Source organism: Triturus cristatus, chromosome 7 (genome assembly GCF_964204655.1).
Source record: "Triturus cristatus chromosome 7, aTriCri1.1, whole genome shotgun sequence".
Classification (NCBI taxonomy): domain Eukaryota; kingdom Metazoa; phylum Chordata; class Amphibia; order Caudata; family Salamandridae; genus Triturus; species Triturus cristatus.
In genome coordinates, this window is record NC_140590.1 from 241,257,899 (window position 1) to 241,279,992 (window position 22,094).

Below are 22,094 nucleotides of genomic sequence, written 5' to 3' on the forward strand. Positions count from 1 at the left end.
AAGATTCAATGGCTGAGGGAAGTCAAGCGTCTTCTCTTCAACATGGGCCTTGGCGATGCCTGGGACAACAGATCAGCCCTCCCAAAGTCTGTGTTAAAGAAAATATATTGGAACTGGGTAGCTGATGGTAGATCTAGCAATCCCAATTTGTGCAGGACTACCCTGGACTTTCTTTTAGTAAAAGACATGCCCCTATGCGAACCATACTTGGATACCGTCACAAAGCGCAGCGATAGGGCATTGTACTTTCAATTTAGGATAGGCCTACTTCCCGTCGGGGAACTAACCTCTAGGTGGAAGGCCCCGGCCCAAACAATCTCTTTGTGTCCATTTTGTGAGAATAGGAAAGAGACAATCCCGCACCTGCTTTTTGAATGCCTGGCCTATGCACTACCCCGCAGTAGATGGCTAAAACCACTTTGTAGAGATCTCGGGACAAGGCACTTTATGGAGGCATTACGTATATTAAAAAGTGTTCCACGGCCCTTCTTTGCTTGTGGTATAGCCAAGTTTTTAGGTTGGGCTTGGCGCATTAGATCAACTAGGCTTTTGTACCTTGTTTAATCTGTTTTTTAAAATGATTTTACTTAATTTATTGGGACCATTTGCAGCATGAATTGTATGATTACGCATTGGCTCTTTTTACTGTTTTATTGTTCCATGCTAAATGTATTGCTTTTTAAGATATTTTTTATATCGAAATAAAGCCTATGATGATGAAATATGAAAATGTCATAGATACACAATCTGAAAATGTGGAAGCAATGCTGCACGTCCATACCAGTGTGGCCAGAAACCTGTGTCTTGTTCTTGAGCTTTGAAGATCATATCGGCTGGCTCATTCACTGTCAGTGATGTTAACTGCTCAATCGGTATGACCGCTAGATGGCAACCACAAAGAATACGTCTTTCAAGCAGGCAAAAGCCATACCCACAGTGGGTGGAGATGGCTGCAATGTATGGGAGGTGCAAAATATTATAATTACCTGCAAACGCAACAGCTCTCACTTACAACACTTGTTTACTTTGCTAATGCTTATTTTCTCTTTAGGTGACCACTGTGCTTGTGCAAGCAGGCAGGGTGGCCATCTTTGAATGGCTTTTCTTTTGTCTGAACAAAACTATTCATAATGGTTGCCTCATTCTCTCACACAAGTGTGCTGGCCATCTTTGAATGGTTACTTCATTCAAAAAGAACCTACCCACTGGTGGCCGTCTTAAACCGTTTAAAAAGAATTTTAGATGTCTGCTCACATATACAGTAGTGGGAGGTACTCAGTGAGCAAGGAGCCTGGGGAGGCAAGTGCGCGTTGAGAGGATCATTTTTAATCTTAAAGACAGCAGGGTGGAAGGAGAGCAGGGCCAGGGAGAAGGAAACAAAACACAGCCCTATATGGACTGCAAAGCAAGGTCTGATGCCAGCTGTGGAAGGAAAAATGCCATCCAATCAAAACACAGTGAGAGCAAAATGATATTTGGGTGTGACTAGCAGAGGTATAATAAGGAGGACAACAATTGAATCAGGAACAAAGAGGTGAGATAAACAAGAAAGCAATCCCTTCATGAAAAAAGCCCACTCTAAGTATTGTACTGTTCACAAAAGGTTTTTGACAACGCAGTCCCCTTATCTAGTAGATGGGAAACATGACTCAGTGAAGGGGGTGCAACTAACTATGTCTGACACCTAACTAGCAGGACATGTATTTGCAGTGCTGAGCCAATCCCAGGGTTGGTGTTTCTGATCTTAGACAGGAAAAAGGTGTATACTCCTAATATTCAGACATTTCCTGTGAAGAACAGAATTTACAAGGTGTGGCGTAAAATGGACACAGTGCAGACATCCATCTCGAAGGAGATGCCCAAGACCATAAATACCCCCACGACATCCAGCTGAGCTTGTTTCTAAGCTATGGCCAAGAGAGCTGAAACTGCAGGGATCACTATAATCTTGATGACTTCACGAAGATCAATGCCTACCTTATCCACAGGATAGACAGAATGGGCAGCTCGTTAGTAGCCGGAAAGTTCCTCAGCACATTTGGTTCAACCAGTGGTTAGGAGCAGATTCTTATTAGCCTTTCTTCAAGAGCCCCTTTTTCTGTGAGTAATGTAATAGCACAATACTATCTGGACTGAATGAAATTAGTTTTGTTTACTAGCTACTCAGATGCCAGAGAAAGGAACTGTTCACTCTACTACCTCATTGATTCTGGTCCAAGGACACCTCTGAACTTTCCTCTTTTCTGCAGTTCGAGCACTCTATTCAATTCGACCTCACTTATGACTAAGAGACTTCAAAAGGTAAGTTATCTGCTACAGCAGGTCCCTATTATAAAAGAGCGCCTAATAACTACACAAATGTTTCTAAGATAAACATACATTTCTTTTTCCACTGGGCATCACAAAGCAAACAATAACAATGCCATTTGAATGAGAAAAATAGTTTGAGAGCTATACATTGTATTTTACCTTCCTTTATTACTCTCCATGTAGCAAAGAATATTTTGTGAAGAGGAACCTTATAATTGTCACCGAGGGGTTTATAATTTTTGTCCAAGCGGTAGATGGATGGTGGTATTGATGTATGGCCAAAACGAAAGGCAATGGAGAAAATGTTTGCTACTCGCGGGTCCTCATACTTATCATATCCAGAATACTCAGGAATTTCTTTCTGATACCTATCACCAAGCACATGGGGAAGGTAGTCTCGGAATGTGATTATCTGGAATAAACAAGTAGAATTGTTAACAGGCAGATTTACCTCATCTTTAAATATAATTCCTACCTTTATCCAGAATGTGAGCACCTGATGGCTATTACAAGTACCCACCCTCTGCTACTGACCAGCGGGCAAAGGGCAATTCCATCATGTCTGCATCACATTTAAAAAAATGCGATGTGTCCACGTTGTGTTTTGGGCCCTTTCCTATCGCATGGACTAGCCCTATCCACACAAATAAGGTACCTTTTTTATCTGGATACTTGGGGGGATGATAGGTGGTAGGAAATAAGTTGCTCCCTGCAGGTTCCAGGACTTTCCGTCACATAAATGTGAGGAAAGTATGTTTTTTAATCGCAGTTTGAGGTTTGCTAGGGCTTCTGGGTAGGAAGACCTGGGTGGAGCCACCCATGTCACCCCAATTTTTATTCCCCTAGGTACCTATTGTTCACAAATGTGAAACTTTGCGAAGTTTCTATACATGCTGGCTAAGCTAAGGCCCCAAATCCACAGCTAGGCACATTGCAAAAAAGGTTCAATTTTCAGTGATAAACTGTGATGTGTCCATGTTGCATTTTGGGACCTTTCCTGTCGAGGACACTAGCCCTACCCACACTAGTGTGGTAACATTTTTATGAGGAGACTTGGGGGTAGGAAATTAGTTGCTCCCTGCAGATTCCAGAACTTTCCATCACAGAAATGTGAGGAAATTTTGTTTTTTTAGACAAAGTGTAAGGTTTGCAAGTGTTTCAGGGTAGGAAAACCTGGTGGGAGCCATACGAGTCACCCTATTCTGAATTCCCATAGGTGTCTAGTTTTCAAAATATGTGCAGGTTTGCTTGGTCTCCCTAGGTGCGGGCTGAATTAGGGCCCAAAATCCACAGCTAGGCACATTGGTGTTGTCTTTCAAGATGGGCCCCCTAGGCTTTTGCTCAGTGGCACAATATCTTAGTGGGCACTTGCATGGTGTTTGGACAACATATTGATTGGACAAAATAGTGTGTCAAGAATATATGAGACAAAAATATTGTGAATGGAAGGGTCTATGGGTAATCAAAGTTTTACTATACTTAACTCCCCATCTACATACCTTGATGCTATATATGTATATATAGTCAGGGTATGCAGATAAGGAGTTAATAATAGTTCAGTCAATACCTTCCTATTTACACTTACCTTATCAATATTTTGGTCCTCAATATTCTTGACACAATATTCTATCCACACAATATTTTTGCAATAAATATTATAACAGACATTCCACATGCATTGCAAATTACTGTGCACCAGTCACAGAGCTACAGTCTCACCTACTGCTCTGTGAAGGTGTGTCTAAGCCCCAGGCTCCATAGCTACAGTCCTCAATAGGATTGAGCAGTCTCTGACCGCTTTGATCCTATTACCTAAATGAATTGGAGCAGAAACCCTCTTCAGACATTCTTGACCACACTGCAGGTTATGTGGCAGGGAAAGCCCTACCTGGCTTGGGGAGGATACCAATGCCGCCACCAGGGGAAGCTTACAGGGCAATATGATTGATGGTTCCTGCTTGCAATACATGTGGCAAGTGTATGGGAACGTCTTAAAATTGGAAACGTTACCCTGTTTTCTACCATTTATTATGTGCATGTCTTGTATGTATGATTTATAAATGACCCAATCCTGTGGTCTAGCAAATATATTGGAAATTAAACATGGAGACAGTCTTGGAGCAGATTTACAAGGAGCTGACGCATCTGCATAGATGCGTCAGTTTCCTGGCGCTAGTGTCAAATGTCCTTGCGCCACCATGGACGCTCTGTATTAACAATACAGTGCTCCGTGGCACAAGGAGTAACAGATGCGTCAGAAATACTGATGGCTCTGTTGGCTCAAAAGTGACGCTTCACTGGAGTTGCTCATGAAAGTGACGCAACTCCAGCAATGTGCCACAACAGATAGGTGAGTCCCATACAAAAAGCGCTGCGTCATTTCTTACGCCTGGTCTGAGCAGGCATAGGGATTTTGATGCAGTGAAGGCGTAAAGTGATGCAGTGAAATATTGTAAATTTCACTGCGTCAGTTCTACATGGCTTTTTGCATGGGAACGCCTTGCCTGCATACATTATACCTGGTGCACTTATAATGTAACGCAGGGCTGTACAACGTGACGCATCTCCCTAGATGCGTCACATTGTTTGCGCCGCTGTTGCGTAAAAACAAGTGGCCCAATGGCGGCGAAAGGAGGCGCAAGGGGCTTGTATGTAAATCTGCCCCCATGTATTTTGGCAGACCCATACAGAGTTCTTTTAAGCACCTAACACCAGGGATTATCCCGGTTCTTACTGCTTCAAGCATATGGAAATAGTGGTTAACATCGTAGGGAAATACCATGGAGGGGCTGATGACAGGTGCACTTCAGGTTCTGGGTGGCATCCAGCAGGTGAGGAAAGACTTACAACTAGGATTTTGACTGTGGAGATACAAATGAAGCTTTTATGTAGGGTGGGAATGCAACTGAGGTTCTTAAGTGGTTGATGTTGTGTTAAAAAATAAGAAATAACGTTTCTTATTTGGACACCTAGGGGGTCAGGAAGTTCCTTCCTCCAGTAGACGACACACAATTTCATGGTGGTGATTGTGACTGCTGCACAGACAGCAGCGGCCCGTGCAGGTAAGAGAGGTAGGGCAGTGGGGCAAGGTGGGGTGGGATTTCGACAGACGACGAGGGAAAATTAATTATTTATTTAATTTCCCCTTGTGGTCGTCTTTCGAATCCCCCCCAACCCGGCCCCACTGCTCTTACCTGCATGGGTTGCTGCTGTGCACAGATGGGGATGAATGTCATCTGCACAGGAACAATGTATGGGTTCTGGTTCTTGAGGATCTAAAGTAGACTTGATGAAAGTGTAGAAGAGTACAGGTGACACAGTGATCTTTGGGAAACTGTACTTGAAACCTGGTGAGTTTAGGAGTGCCCTAGTGTAGGTTGTTCCTGAGCTAAGAAACAGAAGACCCAAAGGAAAGGGAAGGCTGTCCCTCCTGTTAGAAAGGCAGCAAATGAAGATGTTTTTATAGATAGTGTAGAACACTATGGGGCTCATTTATGAGCCCCTGCGCCACTTTTGCACCACTGGTGCGTCACTTTTTGTGACGCACCAGTGGCGTGAAACATGCGCCATGTCGCGCCATATTTACAAAGTGACGCATCTAGGTAGATGCGTCACTTCGTAAACCCCTGCGCTACATTATACCTGCGCCAGGTATAATGTATGCAGGTTGGGCGTACCCCCGCAAGAAAGGGTCGTAGGAGTGGCGCAGCGAAATCTATGAGATTTCGCTGCGCCACTACTAGGACGCCAATGCGTTAAAACCTTACGCCTGCCTCATGGCAGGCGTAAGGGTGACGCAGGCCCTTTCACATGGGGCTTGCCCCATGTGAAAGGAACATTGCTGGAGTTGTTTCAGGCTTCTGACACAACTTCAGGAATGTGCCACTTTTTGCGCCGACAGATACGTCAGTTATACTGACGTATCTGTCCTTCCCTGCGACATGATGCGTCATATTATAAATATGACGCATCATTGGTGTCGCAAGGAGGGCGCACTGAGAAGTTACGCATTGCTGCTTTCACGCAATTATTCTAGTACCATGTGGGTGTTGTCTGCGACTTTGAGCAGTATGATTTATCTTACATTTATTGAGAACAAGCTGGAGTGACTGATTATCACGGTGATAGGTATGAGTGAGAATTTCAGTGTCATTAATTCTCCCGGACTTTAATTTGAAATATATAAGTTAATGGGCCCCACGTTTTTATCAGAAATCAAGGTTTGCACTGCTGAATATCAGGCTTGTGAATACCAAGGCTGTCTATTACTGTTTCCAATATGTGCCTTTTTTCAAATTCTTTTTTTTTTACACAGTTTTCATGCAACAGCTAATGCCTTTGAAGCTTCCACCATATGATGCATGAATACATTATAACAACAAGGTGAGTTATTGCATTAGGTTTGTATGCATCGTTGTGCAGTTCGTGATAATAGTTACAAGATTTACTAAGCGGCCTTCAACTATGTAAAGAAATAAGGAAGGGGAAAAGAAAAAATAGAAAAGAACAATCAAATGAGGAACATTAAATGAGTCAACAATTTGAGAGCTCTGAGGTCCATGAGAGATGGATAGTAGGATATGGAGACATTGCGTGTTCTCCTTACAGTCGCGGTAGGGACCAGTAGAGCATTCTAGTATGTGTGTGTACAACTACATAGGGGTGCCAAGTTTGTGGGACAGATGTTCGACTTGCATGCCACAGGAAGGAAAGGGGAAGGGTGACAGGATCGCTGGAGAGTGGCCAAATGGATGACTGTGCATGGGGGTGGGCTGTATCAGGCGGTGTGTGGAAGTGCTGCGAGGCTGGGGAACATTGTGTAGTGAGGGGTAATGGTGGGGCATTCACGATAACATCCATTGATCTGCCATGGGTGGGTGTGAGTGATATGCCATTTGCTCATGATGGTCTTTCACTCATTTTAGCATCCACATTAAGTAGAACAGTCTCCCAGCATTCCCTCCCCCTAATAGGAATCACCCTTCATGAGGAGTAGTCTGAGGTTGTGCACCTAGGCCCTGGTCCATGTCAGTAAAATGCAAAGCCAGCCATGGATATCTGGAGGAGCGGAGGACTTCCAAGCCATGGCCAAGTTGCGTTTGAACAGGACAAAGGCCAGGTCTATGAAACGGTGTAAGTGTATATCTCTCTTTGACCGGGGTCGTAGTCTCAGAAAACAAGATTCGGGAGAGGGAGTGAGATGATGTGCTGTTAATTCAGTCACTATTGTGGTGATCCTTGTCCATGTTAGTCGCATTGGTGTGCATGCCCACACCATGTGAATAAAATCTGCATTCTGTAGTTTGCATCGGGGGTATTCCAGGGAAAGCATTGGGAACATGCCCTGGATGCATCTTGGGGAGAAGTGGGTATAGTGAATGTAGTTAAACTGTGTGAAACAGAACTTAGGGTTGCTAGACACACTCTTTACCAACTGCAGGGTGCAGGTCCAGGCCGTGCCAGAGAGTGGCTGCAGCAACACCTCCTTCCATCTGGTGCATGTCCTCGTTGCATGATCAGGTGGAGGGATATTAAGGGCCCTGTATAAGGATGTGATGGAATGTCGTGTGCTAGTGGTAGTCAGCAATGTGTTCAATGTCGGTGATATAGGTGGTTCGACCTCCCCATTGCTCCATGTCTCATGAGTCACACGTTGAAGAGCAATATATGCTAGGAACTGACCGGCGCTCAGTCCATAAGTCTCCACTTTTTCCTGGAATGACATAAACGCACCTTCATTGTAGAGATTGCCCATGACTGCCATGTCGCTCCACGGAGTCGGGTCGATACGCTGCAGTGCCGGATGTAGCAGTGGTAAATCCTAAATTGAAGGAGAATATGGGAGTGTTTGGACCTTGGGGTGTAGATATTTGTGCCAACAGGAACGGGGTACCGCCATCTGTCTAGATTCTTGTGTTGAGCAGATTGTAGGTTCAGACAGCCAGGTGTAAATGCTTTGTTCCCTGTAGTGTCGTGCGAACAAGCAAGGCTCCGGGTGTTGTGGTGTACTCAGTCAGGCTATTGGCCACTGTAATTGTGCCATGGTGTAGTAGAGCTCAAAATTTGGTGCCCCAATCTGTCCTCAGTGAGTGGGCTTTGCAAGACGGGTAGTGTGACTCGGCAGTGACCTGAGCTCCAGATCAATTCCAGAAGTACGCCATTGAGTTTGCGAAAAAAGCTCTTAGTGAGTACAATGGGTAGGGCAGCGAAAAAATATAACAAATGGGGGACAACAAGCATTTTGAAGATTGCTTCATGATCCAGTGGAAATATAGGATTGGTGGGCCAGAAGGAGAGGGAACAGCGTATGGGTCCTATGGCTTTGTCGAGATTTCCCTCTTTGAGGTATCACTCGGTGTGATATATCTGCAAGTTATGATGCCGGAAGGGAGTGTTGCCCTGCCACTGTCCGACCAAGATAGCCCGGATCCTTTGGTCATCCCTGTGGCTGCAGCAGTTCACCAGGAACGCACCATCAACCGCGCCCTTCCCAGACTGCAGGGCGTCGACAGAGGAGTCGAGCTCCTGTGGAACAGAGTGGTAGCATCTCAGGCATCCCGCCCATCTGCCACTGCGGTTGAGCCTCTGCATTGTAGGACTCCTATTTGCTAACGAATGCTGGGGACACTGTCCGTCTCTTGGCTGTTGCGCATGGAGTAGCATTCTTGCGGTCAACTGGAGGGTGAGTCTGTTTGCTCCTTCTGTGGCTGTGACTCCTTCTGGAAATGGCCTGATCACAGCGGTGCACTTCGGCTGATGCCTGACTTGCAAGGGGGATATTTTCCCAGGATTTGGGAGGTCTGTGCCCCCAATGGTTGGTTTGCCTCATCTTTTTGACATTTCATTATGTGATCACTCACACGGGTGATGCCGGCTGATTTGTCCTCTGGTTTGCCACTCTGAAGTGTGGTATCTTGGCCTAAAATGAGCCAACCTCCATTTTAAGACTCTCTTGTTCCAGCCCTACCTTGAAAACTACCTATCAAAGATGGAGCCCATCTACCAGAGTAATTGATACGGACACAGGACTACCAATCTAGTCCTGCATAAAATGGAAAGAGGACTTTGTGCATCCTCACAGGGCAATCAAAGTAAAGTTAGGACTCTCTCACTTTCCAACCTGATACGCCATTGAAAGAAGGGTAGGATCACTCTTTGGGACCATATTGTAATGGTGCTTTCTGCATTGACTATCATAGACCAGTCTGTTTCTCCGATCTTGTACAGTCTCCCTGAAGATTGCCATGGCTAAGAAGTGCTCACTATTCGTAACAGGATGTCAATTACACCTTGACGCTGAACGGAAATCTGTCTAGCACAGCAACATATATTTACACACAACTATTCGTTCCTTTTAATCTGCCCTCTTCCCTCCTTAGAAACATACTCCCTTCTCACCTTTGCTTCCCCACCTCCATGGCTCCAAAGAAAACCCTCCACAACGACTACAGACTGTCACTGGCAGGTCATTATTTATTCAAGATTATTAACCCTCCTAACCTATCTAAAAATGTGGCTAAGAACTTCAAACATAATCTACTCAAATGTGACCCAAAAACACTTATCACTGATGCCTACTTTTGCACCTCTAAAGGTGCTGTGATTAACAACCTAATCTTCTATACTAACAGAAGCGCCCAATGGAGAGGAGTCCTAACTAACATGTTCTGCTCCAAACCGTTAAGGAAAACACCCCACCTATAGAATACCCATAATTCCCTCACCAGACTTCAATGCTGATCTCGCAGTTTCCATTTACAGCAATGGGAATATACTCATACAAGCTTCGGACTGAAATCTCGATCGATTTGACAAACTCTTTCTGATGATTAAAAATCCTTTAGTTAACTTTACATCATTTACACCAACAATTCAGAGTCTCTCAACCACACATAAATCCCTCGCCTCACCCACCACCTCTACCACCTCCTCCATCTCTACCTCACCTACTTGGTCTCTAGATAGCCAGTCCCCTAGCACTAATGATGAAACCTGTGTAGACGGGCCTAGGCCTTGGACCACAATGAAAGTCTGCCTTAATTCAAACGTAACGGACCTGCCCGCAACAAATACCCATCTGTCACTGGTTCCTAATACTCACCCAGGTAAACGTCCAGCATTAATAATTAAGGGATCCTGAGTTCCAATTGTTACCCTTCTTCCTCCTCGACCTAGCCCAGTGTAGCACCCAACCCACCCACCATGCCCCCTAACCATTGGGTCTCAACTGCCCCTCAAAACAAGAAGCCCATTGAGGACCACCGTTCACCTATGGAGGACACTTGCCTTCTCCTGCTACTCACATATAATCACACTATACTCACCCCCTATAACAATAAATAACAGCACTCTAGATAACTGTAAACATACTAAACTGCCTGCCTCTACATCACCCTTACATCAAGGAGTACCTCACTCACCTACAGTGCTGACCAACACCTGGCACTCAACTGCCCAACAGAATAAAAAACCCACTGGCGAAAACTGTAGAATACCACTGCACTCTCTTTTTCATGCCACCTCCAATGCACCAACCACTAGATCCCAACCTCCCAAAACCTCCACATCTGAACTATGTGTAACCTACATTGCCTACCACTATTCCCTTCGTGATGAGGCAACACTCTCTTCCTATCCCCAGACCAGCTAACTACCCCTTATACCCACTTCCCCATTGAGGATGAACTGAAGACATCCAGCATGAACTCCAACTAGTTAAAGAGGATCTTCTGAACCTACAACGCTTCTATACAATGATGGAGGAATCCTGGAATCTCGACATGTCCTCCAGGACTAATCAATCGTGCCTCCCAACTACGGCTAAACACTGCCAAAGTAAACGCTCATCCTTGGAAAAAAAGGCAAATGTTACCTGGAAATCAAGGCCTCTTGTTAACCATCACGCCAGGCCACATAGGATCACTGACCATATGTCGGATGCTTACATTTACTCCCTTCTTCTTCATTACAATGACACCCGTAATAAATCTTCTCTCGCACCATCCAAGATCCAGACTATTACCTCCAACCTGTTTAGAGAACCCAGTGTCAATCTCAGAACTTTGAACCTTGATAATTGACTACCGGTCACCACATCTCTCCAAGAAGCTGTAGTTACCAAATCCCACAGCAAGTCGATGCTTTTGAATTGCAAGTCAGTGGTAAGGCATGCCGCGGATATAGCCGACCTCATACTCTCGCAAGATCAGGACCTCCTGATCCTTACAGAAACTTAGCTTATTTTGTACATTTTAGTTCTCCCTGAATATGACATAGTCAGATTGGACAGACCTCATCAAGTCGGGGGGCATAGATTGCATCTTTCACTCAACTCTCAACCTGAGGCACATTCAAACTGTTCTGATGTCCACCTCTGAGCACCTGGACATTGAAATCTGGAACAATGACAAGTTAGTGTGTACTCTTCTTAAGATCTATCACCCCCCAGGAGATAATCTTCTCTTCGTACAACAAGTAATGGAGACCATAGCCTCCTACTCTGACCTACACTGCATCCTCCTGAGGCTCAGCCGGGAGAGACGCGACTTTGTTAGCTCATTTGCAGATTTGCACAGCATCTTTTAAAAAAACTTTTAATACCTTTTATTTGACTGTCTGTTCTCACGTGTTTGAAGTGATTTTATCCTTGGCGTCCTGTTTGTTATCCCTGTTGACAGCGCAGTAGTGGAGATTCAGTGCCTGCGCTCTGCGCATGCGCACTGACACTGTGGGCTGAGGGGGTGTGTGACGCCTGGACCAATCGCTAAGCACAAAGGGGCATTTATTGGCAGGCTGGTGCGAGCGCGCACTACTGCATCCTCCTGAGGCTCAGCCGGGAGAGACGCGACTTTGTTAGCTCATTTGCGGATTTGCACAGCATCTTTTAAAAAAAAACTTTTAATACCTTTTATTTGACTGTCTGTTCTCACATGTTTGAAGTGATTTTATCCTTGGCGTCCTGTTTGTTATCCCTGTTGACAGCGCAGTAGTGGAAATTCAGTGCCTGCGCTCTGTGCATGCGCACTGACACTGTGGGCTGAGGGGGTGTGTGACGCCTGGACCAATCGCTAAGCACAAAGGGGCATTTATTGGCAGGCTGGCGCGAGCGCGCACTACTGCATCCTCCTGAGGCTCAGCCGGGAGAGACGCGACTTTGTTAGCTCATTTGCGGATTTGCACAGCATCTTTAAAAAAAAAACTTTTAATACCTTTTATTTGACTGTCTGTTCTCACGTGTTTGAAGTGATTTTATCCTTGGCGTCCTGTTTGTTATCCCTGTTGACAGCGCAGTAGTGGAAATTCAGTGCCTGCGCTCTGTGCATGCGCACTGACACTGTGGGCTGAGGGGGTGTGTGACGCCTGGACCAATCGCTAAGCACAAAGGGGCATTTATTGGCAGGCTGGCGCGAGCGCGCCGCTGGCGCGCCTAAGGCGCGCCAAAGGCTAGCCCGTCTGCGCTCGTTTCGCGCCCAGCGCCGGACACTCTGCTCATCACCCTCCCTTGGGGAGAAAAATCTGGTCAAAAAATCAACTGCTCGATCTGTCCAAGTCGAATTGTGAAAGGCCTACTTGCTTTTCACTGGACAGGCTGTCGGCAATGGGTGGAAACCCCTGCGGGACACAGTGTGAATCCTGTAAGTTTAATCTGCCTAGACCGGCCCTAATAAAAACGCTTGATACTTCTAAAAAGCCAAGTGCCAATACCTTGGGTACTGTTTATGAGGAACAACCTATTAAAGCAGCTCTGATAAACTGCAGATCTCTGCCCAAGCATGCTGCAGAACTCTGGCTGCCTCTAAAAACCCCAGGTTTGGATCTGCTATTTTTGACTGAAACTTGGCTGCGAGAAGGGTCAAATCCGGACATCTGTCTGGCTGTTCCCTTGGGCTATAGAATGGTTATAGCCAACAGAGCTGACAACAGACTTGGGGGTGGTCTGGCAATAATTCTGAAAGAGGAGTGGGAAATTTCATATAAGAAAATAGTAGAGCTGGGTCCCATAGAGACCTTGTCCTTCCAAATTAAATTCACCAAAAATCTTTCAATGGCAGGACTTTTGATCTATAGACCCCCTAGCACTCCGGTTTCCTACTGGCCGCTACTATTTGATTGCATCGCCAACCTATCGTTACGTTATTTCAACTACACTGTGCTAGGAGATTTTAACGTACATATGGACCTGGCTAATTGCCCTTTGGCCTCCCTAGTAGGCGGTGCACTAAAAAGTTTAAATTTTGTGCAAGGAGTTCAATCTCCTACTCATGCAGCTGGACACACATTAGATCTTATTTTCACTAATGACAGGACCATCATTGTGGAAAAGCCGCTTCCAGTAACCTGGTAAGACCACATGCTGGTCACGTTCAAGTTGGGACTGATGCGCCCTGCTAAGCATTGTGGACCAACTATAGAAAACAGAAGAAACTGGAGGAAAGTAACTCCTGAATCAATGAGCAGTGAACTAGCCAATACCACTCCAACCCCTTCCGGAAACCCCACTCGAGATTCCTCCCTCTTTAATGCATGGCTGACCTCTGCCCTAGACAAGATAGCCCCGATTAGATCCTGTAAAGTACCTAGGAGTAGGCCATCAGCGCCTTGGTTTAATGCTGAACTCCGAATGGAAAAAAGCCATTGCAAAAAGCTGGAGCGTATTTGGAGAAAAAACTATGAAACCTCAGCTAAAGAGACTTATAAGGATGCACTGAGGAAATTTCATACCCTCAAACGTAAAACTATGAGAGACTTTATGGCTAAACAAATCATGGAGGCAGAAAACTTTCCAAGGGAGATCTTTAAGATAGTGGAGAGCTTCTTGAAACCTCAGTCCCTAAAAAGCACCGTCCCGACGTCTCTTCCGCTGTGTGAAGAACTAGCATCTTTCTTCCATGACAAGATTGTGGCCATCTACTCTACCTTCCCTATTATTGATGAGCAGGCAGTGCCTCTGGATGGCCTTTCAGTCAAATGGTCAGACTTCAGTCGGTTTGAGAAGGACGCCTCCCTGAAGAATTTAATGAAAGTCAAGCCTGGATGCCCTTCCGATCCCTGCCCGGCTAGAATTCTCAAACTTCTAGCCCCCGTAGTTAACAACGCGCTGAACAATGTTTGGAATACCTCACTGAACACGGGAATCTTCCCTACTGAATGGAAGAAAGCCTTTGTCCGTCCTATCCTTAAAAAAGAGGACGCTGATCCAACAGAGCTGAAAAATTTTAGACCGATCTCTCTGCTCCCTGCCCCAGCTAAAATTCTGGAAAAGGAGGTCCAGAGGCAGCTGTCGGATTTTCTAGAATCCAATAACTGCCTGCACGACTCAAAATCGGGTTTTAGGGCAGGCTACAGCACCGAGACAGCTCTTTCAGAGGTGGCAGAGTCAATTCGTGAGACCATGGATACAGGAAACTGCGCCATGCTTGTGCTGCTTGATCTTTCGGCAGCTTTCGACACGGTCTCCCATAAGATCCTGCTTAATAGGCTCCACTCACTAGGAGTTACAGGGACCGTGTTACGTTGGTTCCAGTCGTTTTTGGAAGACAGATCTCAACAAGTCTTCCTTCACCCACATGTTTCCAGCTCTAGGACACTGTTACAAGGGGTCCCACAGGGATCCGCCCTGAGTCCATCTTTGTTTAATGTGTATTTGGCTCCGCTGGCATCTATCGTGGAAGGTTTGGGTGTTCGTGTCGTTTCATACGCAGACGACACTCAACTTATTTTTTCCTTCAAAGAGCAGAGTGAGAATGCCTTTACCAATTTCAGGCAGTGTCTTCTAAACATTTCATCTTGGATGACGGATAACTGTCTGAAATTGAACACTGATAAGACCGAGATATTATTTTTTAATCAGCCTCTCCCCCCTCAATCTGAGCTTTGGTGGCCAGTAGAATTAAATCCTACACCAATTCCGGTCAACTCAGCCAGGAATCTGGGTTTTAGAATTGACACCCAACTAACAGGCAAGGCCCAAATATCGCACATATCCTCACAATGCTTCTGGAAACTGAAGGCCCTGCGCAGGTGTCTTCACTTCCTTCCTATGGAATGCAGGAAGACGGTGGTCCATGCGCTCATCACCTCTCAGTTAGACTATGCCAACAGCCTCTTCATTGGTCTCCCTGACTATCTTTTGAGGAGACTTCAAAGGATCCAAAATGCTGCTGCCAGACTTATTAGAAATGTACCCCTACGGTATCACATTTCCCCCCCATCTGCAAAGCCTACATTGGCTGCCGGTTAAAAAAAGAGTGATGTTCAAGGCTCTGGTCCTAGCCCACAAAGCGCTTAGAGAGGTTGGGCCTCTCTATCTGAGACATAGGCTCCAAAAATACCAGAACGCTAGAACTCTAAGATCTAGCAATTTGAACCTCCTAGCCATTCCACGCTTTAGAAAAGCAAGGTTGGGAGGACGAGCCTTCGCGGTAAGAACAGCCACGTTGTGGAATATGATGCCTAACCCCCTGCGTCAGATAAAGGCGGAACTACCTTTTAGGAAGGCCCTTAAGACATGGCTGTTTGGCCTCTCCTGTACCGTCTAACACTTTGGCCTCCCTCCTGGCCTCTCCCCCCTCACTAGATGGATGCTAGCGCCGGGACACCTCCGTTGGAGGTAGCTGTTGCGCTTTAAATTTTTTTAATAATAATAATAATAATAATACAGCAAAATCATTTCCTTCTTGGGGACTTCAACCTACAGTAGAACGATGCAAATGATCCCTTACTGTGCACCCTTAAAGCTTTCTTCTCTGGCCTAAACCACACAGAGTCCTGCAAGAACCTACCCACATCAAGGGATCCACCCTCGACTTAATCATTGCCAAAGATAAAGTTATTCAAATTGATGCCATAACTCCCTGTGACTGGTCGGATCATTACTTAATCTCATTTCTCATCTTGGAAAAGGTGCTGACCAGACAAGGTCACGTGACTTAAGAAATATCAATATAAATGAGCTAATAAACATTAGTAATAACCTACTTTGCCCGTCCTCTAACTTGACAAATCCAGATGACCTTACCGAACATTACATTCACTCAATGAATGATATACTTGACTCAGTTGCTCTGAAGCAACTCAAAAGAATACCCAGAAAACTCTCCAAACCCTGATTCATCTGCTCCTGTGATAACGAAAGACACAAACTGAGGTTGGCGGAGAGGTCATGGAGAAACTCCCCCTCCATAACAAACCTCAAGCGGCTGAGGATGATCAGAATCACCTATAACAAACATATCCTAAGTGCCAAAACTGCTCTCTTCAGGTCCCAGCTAGACCACGCCAAACACATGCCAAAAAAACTGTTCAAAATTATCAAACAAGCTAATCACTCAACTAATCAACACTGTAAACTCAATGACGTAACCCCTAGCAGTGAAGATTTCTCTACACACTTCTTCGAAAACACAAGAAAGATCGAACAAGAATCACAGTGCAACTCACCAAATACACTGGGCCTTACCCAGTCCATTGCCCTGCCATTCCCCTTGTTGAGTTTTCCTCTTTATGCCTCCATGGTTCACTCTCCACAAAATCAGGCATTATGGAATTCCTTTATTCTACCAGACAATGCTGAGTTACTCAAAATCTTAAACTCATGGAAACATTCAAATTATTTCAAGGTTCCTCTGCCCGCCAACCTTTTCAAAGAACTTAGGGGCATATTATCAAGAAACAGAGTTAAAATTATCGCCACTTTAGCAGCAGAAAACTGCTGCTAAAGCGGCGATAATGGGCTTGAAAATATGCCCTTGAGAATTCCAATAGAAGCCCATGTTCTGGTGTCAACATGGGCTTCTATTGGAATTCTCAAGTGCATATTATCAAGCCCATTATTGCCACTTTAGCAGCAGTTTTCTGCCGCTAAAGCGGAGATAATTTTAACTCCATGCTTGATAATATGCCCCTCATACTCTTCATACTCCCACATTGGTTCAAGGTTGTCCATGAATCTCTCCTTCAAGGCATGATTCCTGATTGCACCAGGACTGGCCAAGCCACCCCCATACCTAAAAAGTAAAATGTAGACTTAAATGATCCTAACAACTTCCGACCCATTTCCAATATTATGACGCCAGCCAAACTACTTGAAAAATGCATTCACACGCAAATGTGTAATCACATCGATCTGTGTCAACTCCTCGACCCATTCCAATCAGGTTTCCGAGTGGGTCATAGTATCGAATCTGCCCTGACACACATTGTCGATGACGCTCTGAGATTGCTTGACCACAATGGAAGCTGGCTACTTATTCTCCTGGATCTCTTCTCAGCGTTCAACACGGTCCATCATGATAACCTGATTGATCTTCTCAAAAAAGGATGGGGTTATCAGGCCCCATTTTAAATTGGTTTGCCTCATTCCTACACAATAGATCACAGAGAATAAAAGTCAACCATTCCCTTAGTAACAACACCCCGGTCTCAATTGAGATGCCTCAAGGATCTGCCCAAGCTCTTCAATCTGTACATGGAACCAATTACAGAAATTTTGAACCGTTCGAACATATATTATCACATGTACGCAGACGACATTCAAATATACCTAAACATTTCCTCATCTGATGATATCAAAACTCTTAACACTGCTCTTGTGAAAACATTGGCTAACCCACAATCACCTTATACTAATACCCTCCAGATGGAATTCCTACTAATTGCCCCCTACAATCATCCTACCTCCATTTAAGACTGGCTCAAACAAATAACAGTCTTCAATTTCTCTTCACATGTTGTGGATTCCACCAGAGCTTTAGGCATAACGCTAGACAAACATCTGAGCATGAAAGACCACATCAGTGCAACAAGTAGAAGAGCCAAACACCAAATCAATACTTTAAGGAAAATCAAACCGTTCCTGCCTCCTGACAACATGCAGCTAGCAGTCCAGTCCCTTGTTATCTCTCGCTTAGATTATTGAATTTTGACTCAGGCTGGGCATTCCAAAGCTAGTCTGACCCCTTTAAGGGCTAACCTGAACTTTGCGGCCAGACTCATCACAAGTTCTTGAAAGCGTGATCACATCACGCCGGACCTAATTCAACTTCAAGTGGCTCCTTTTCGAAGCACGGATTTGTTTCAAGATAGCCTGCCTGACACAGAAAGCGCTACACTATAACACTCCAGTCTACCTAGCAAAAAAACTTGAACTATCTGGTTTGAACTGAGCCCTAAGAAGTTCAAATAATCTACTACTGAAGCCTCAAAAATCCCACAAAAAGAAAGCTTACAAGCGATCCTTCTCTGGTCTTGCTCCAAAAATATGGAACTCTCTTCTTCCCGAAATCAGAACTAACCCCTCGATCATCACATGAAAAAAAGATGTCAAAGGGTTGCTCCTAAATAGCTACTTGCAATAATAGTCCTGAAGCCACCCAAACATACTATACTTCCTTTTTACTGCTCTGTTTGTAATGTCCCACAAAGCATTTTATACTGCTGTTTACCTCCCATGACCTGGGCTATTCTTTATCTTCTCCTGGTTATATTTCTTGCTTTCATGTACAGCGCTCAGATACCCTGATGGGTCATGTTTGCACTATATAAAACCTTTCCAATAATTAAATAAATAAAATATGTAGGCCTAAGTATTTAAAAGCGTTGTAGCACCATTGCAGGCGTGATTCGGGAGATACTGTCCGGTCTTCGATCGGTATGTGCACTAGGGGAAACACACAAGTGGAGACTCCACGACTCACAGGAATATCAGGGCATCGTCGGCATACAATGAGATTATGTGATACATGTTCTGCTCATGAATGCCCCAGTCAGCTGCCTGCTGGCGAAGTTGACAGCCGAGGGGCTCTATTGCCAGTGCAAAAATGGGAGGGGATAAGGGTCAGCCCTATCTTGTACCTCTGCAGATATTAAACTTATCTGAAATCACCTGTACGGCTTTACTCGCTCCACAGGGTCGGCATAGGGGTTACGTATCCAGCTCAGGAATCCTGGTCCAAACCTTATGTTGGTGAGGGCTGAGAAAAGAAAATCCCAGTGCAGGGAATCAAATGCTTTTTAAGGACACCGTGACCCGGGCAAGAGCATCCGTTGGTGTGTTATGTTGGAGGCGCAGAAGGTGGTGTACATTCAGAAATGTGCTGCGTCCCGGGATGATCCTGGATTGATCAGTGTGAACCAGTAGCTGTATGATGGAGAGCAGACGGTTCACCAGGATCCTGGCCAGGATTTTACAATCCAAGTTAAGCAGGGAGAGGGGACAACATGAGCGTAAGTCCAGTGGTTCTCTACTGGGTTTAAGTAGAACTACAATTTGAGCCTCACGGAGCGAGTCTGGCAGGTGACCCTGCTCCTTGGCTTCATAAACGACTTCAAGGAGGCGTTGGGTGGTCTGGGTAAGGAAAGTGGTGTAGTACTCAATTGGTAAGCCATCAGTGCCCGGGGTCTTGACATGAACAATTTGGGATATGGCTGTATGAACGTCCTTGAGTTGCAATGGTTCATCCAGCTCTGCCCTTTGCAAGGTGATCAGTAGGGTCAACTGCAGAGTGCCAAAGAATCCCAGCATGCGGTGCGGTGGTGGAGTGAACTGAGCCCTAAGAAGTTCAAATAATCTACTACTGAAGCCTCAAAAATCCCACAAAAAGAAAGCTTACAAGCGATCCTTCTCTGGTCTTGCTCCAAAAATATGGAACTCTCTTCTTCCCGAAATCAGAACTAACCCCTCGATCATCACATGAAAAAAAGATGTCAAAGGGTTGCTCCTAAATAGCTACTTGCAATAATAGTCCTGAAGCCACCCAAACATACTATACTTCCTTTTTACTGCTCTGTTTGTAATGTCCCACAAAGCATTTTATACTGCTGTTTACCTCCCATGACCTGGGCTATTCTTTATCTTCTCCTGGTTATATTTCTTGCTTTCATGTACAGCGCTCAGATACCCTGATGGGTCATGTTTGCACTATATAAAACCTTTCCAATAATTAAATAAATAAAATATGTAGGCCTAAGTATTTAAAAGCGTTGTAGCACCATTGCAGGCGTGATTCGGGAGATACTGTCCGGTCTTCGATCGGTATGTGCACTAGGGGAAACACACAAGTGGAGACTCCACGACTCACAGGAATATCAGGGCATCGTCGGCATACAATGAGATTATGTGATACATGTTCTGCTCATGAATGCCCCAGTCAGCTGCCTGCTGGCGAAGTTGACAGCCGAGGGGCTCTATTGCCAGTGCAAAAATGGGAGGGGATAAGGGTCAGCCCTATCTTGTACCTCTGCAGATATTAAACTTATCTGAAATCACCTGTACGGCTTTACTCGCTCCACAGGGTCGGCATAGGGGTTACGTATCCAGCTCAGGAATCCTGGTCCAAACCTTATGTTGGTGAGGGCTGAGAAAAGAAAATCCCAGTGCAGGGAATCAAATGCTTTTTAAGGACACCGTGACCCGGGCAAGAGCATCCGTTGGTGTGTTATGTTGGAGGCGCAGAAGGTGGTGTACATTCAGAAATGTGCTGCGTCCCGGGATGATCCTGGATTGATCAGTGTGAACCAGTAGCTGTATGATGGAGAGCAGACGGTTCACCAGGATCCTGGCCAGGATTTTACAATCCAAGTTAAGCAGGGAGAGGGGACAACATGAGCGTAAGTCCAGTGGTTCTCTACTGGGTTTAAGTAGAACTACAATTTGAGCCTCACGGAGCGAGTCTGGCAGGTGACCCTGCTCCTTGGCTTCATAAACGACTTCAAGGAGGCGTTGGGTGGTCTGGGTAAGGAAAGTGGTGTAGTACTCAATTGGTAAGCCATCAGTGCCCGGGGTCTTGACATGAACAATTTGGGATATGGCTGTATGAACGTCCTTGAGTTGCAATGGTTCATCCAGCTCTGCCCTTTGCAAGGTGATCAGTAGGGTCAACTGCAGAGTGCCAAAGAATCCCAGCATGCGGTGCGGTGGTGGAGTGAACTGAGCCCTAAGAAGTTCAAATAATCTACTACTGAAGCCTCAAAAATCCCACAAAAAGAAAGCTTACAAGCGATCCTTCTCTGGTCTTGCTCCAAAAATATGGAACTCTCTTCTTCCCGAAATCAGAACTAACCCCTCGATCATCACATAAAAAAAAGATGTCAAAGGGTTGCTCCTAAATAGCTACTTGCAATAATAGTCCTGAAGCCACCCAAACATACTATACTTCCTTTTTACTGCTCTGTTTGTAATGTCCTACAAAGCATTTTATACTGCTGTTTACCTCCCATGACCTGGGCTATTCTTTATCTTCTCCTGGTTATATTTCTTGCTTTCATGTACAGCGCTCAGATACCCTGATGGGTCATGTTTGCACTATATAAAACCTTTCCAATAATTAAATAAATAAAATATGTAGGCCTAAGTATTTAAAAGTGTTGTAGCACCATTGCAGGCGTGATTCGGGAGATACTGTCCGGTCTTCGATCGGTATGTGCACTAGGGGAAACACACAAGTGGAGACTCCACGACTCACAGGAATATCAGGGCATCGTCGGCATACAATGAGATTATGTGATACATGTTCTGCTCATGAATGCCCCAGTCAGCTGCCTGCTGGCGAAGTTGACAGCCGAGAGGCTCTATTGCCAGTGCAAAAATGGGAGGGGATAAGGGTCAGCCCTATCTTGTACCTCTGCAGATATTAAACTTATCTGAAATCACCTGTACGGCTTTACTCGCTCCACAGGGTCGGCATAGGGGTTACGTATCCAGCTCAGGAATCCTGGTCCAAACCTTATGTTGGTGAGGGCTGAGAAAAGAAAATCCCAGTGCAGGGAATCAAATGCTTTTTAAGGAC

At 45.2% G+C, this 22,094-nt stretch overlaps 1 protein-coding gene across 2 annotated transcripts in view; it reads right to left on the bottom strand.

Moving 5' to 3' along the window:
- Nucleotides 1-22,094, bottom strand: part of LOC146809310 (eosinophil peroxidase-like) — a 139,664-nt gene that overhangs the window by 31,638 nt on the left and 85,932 nt on the right. For both annotated transcript variants that reach the window (XM_085616117.1, XM_085616116.1), the window contains exon 10: nt 2,470-2,722. In XM_085616117.1, coding sequence (XP_085472243.1) covers nt 2,470-2,722 — 253 coding nt within the window. The remainder of the gene's footprint in view (nt 1-2,469; nt 2,723-22,094) is intronic.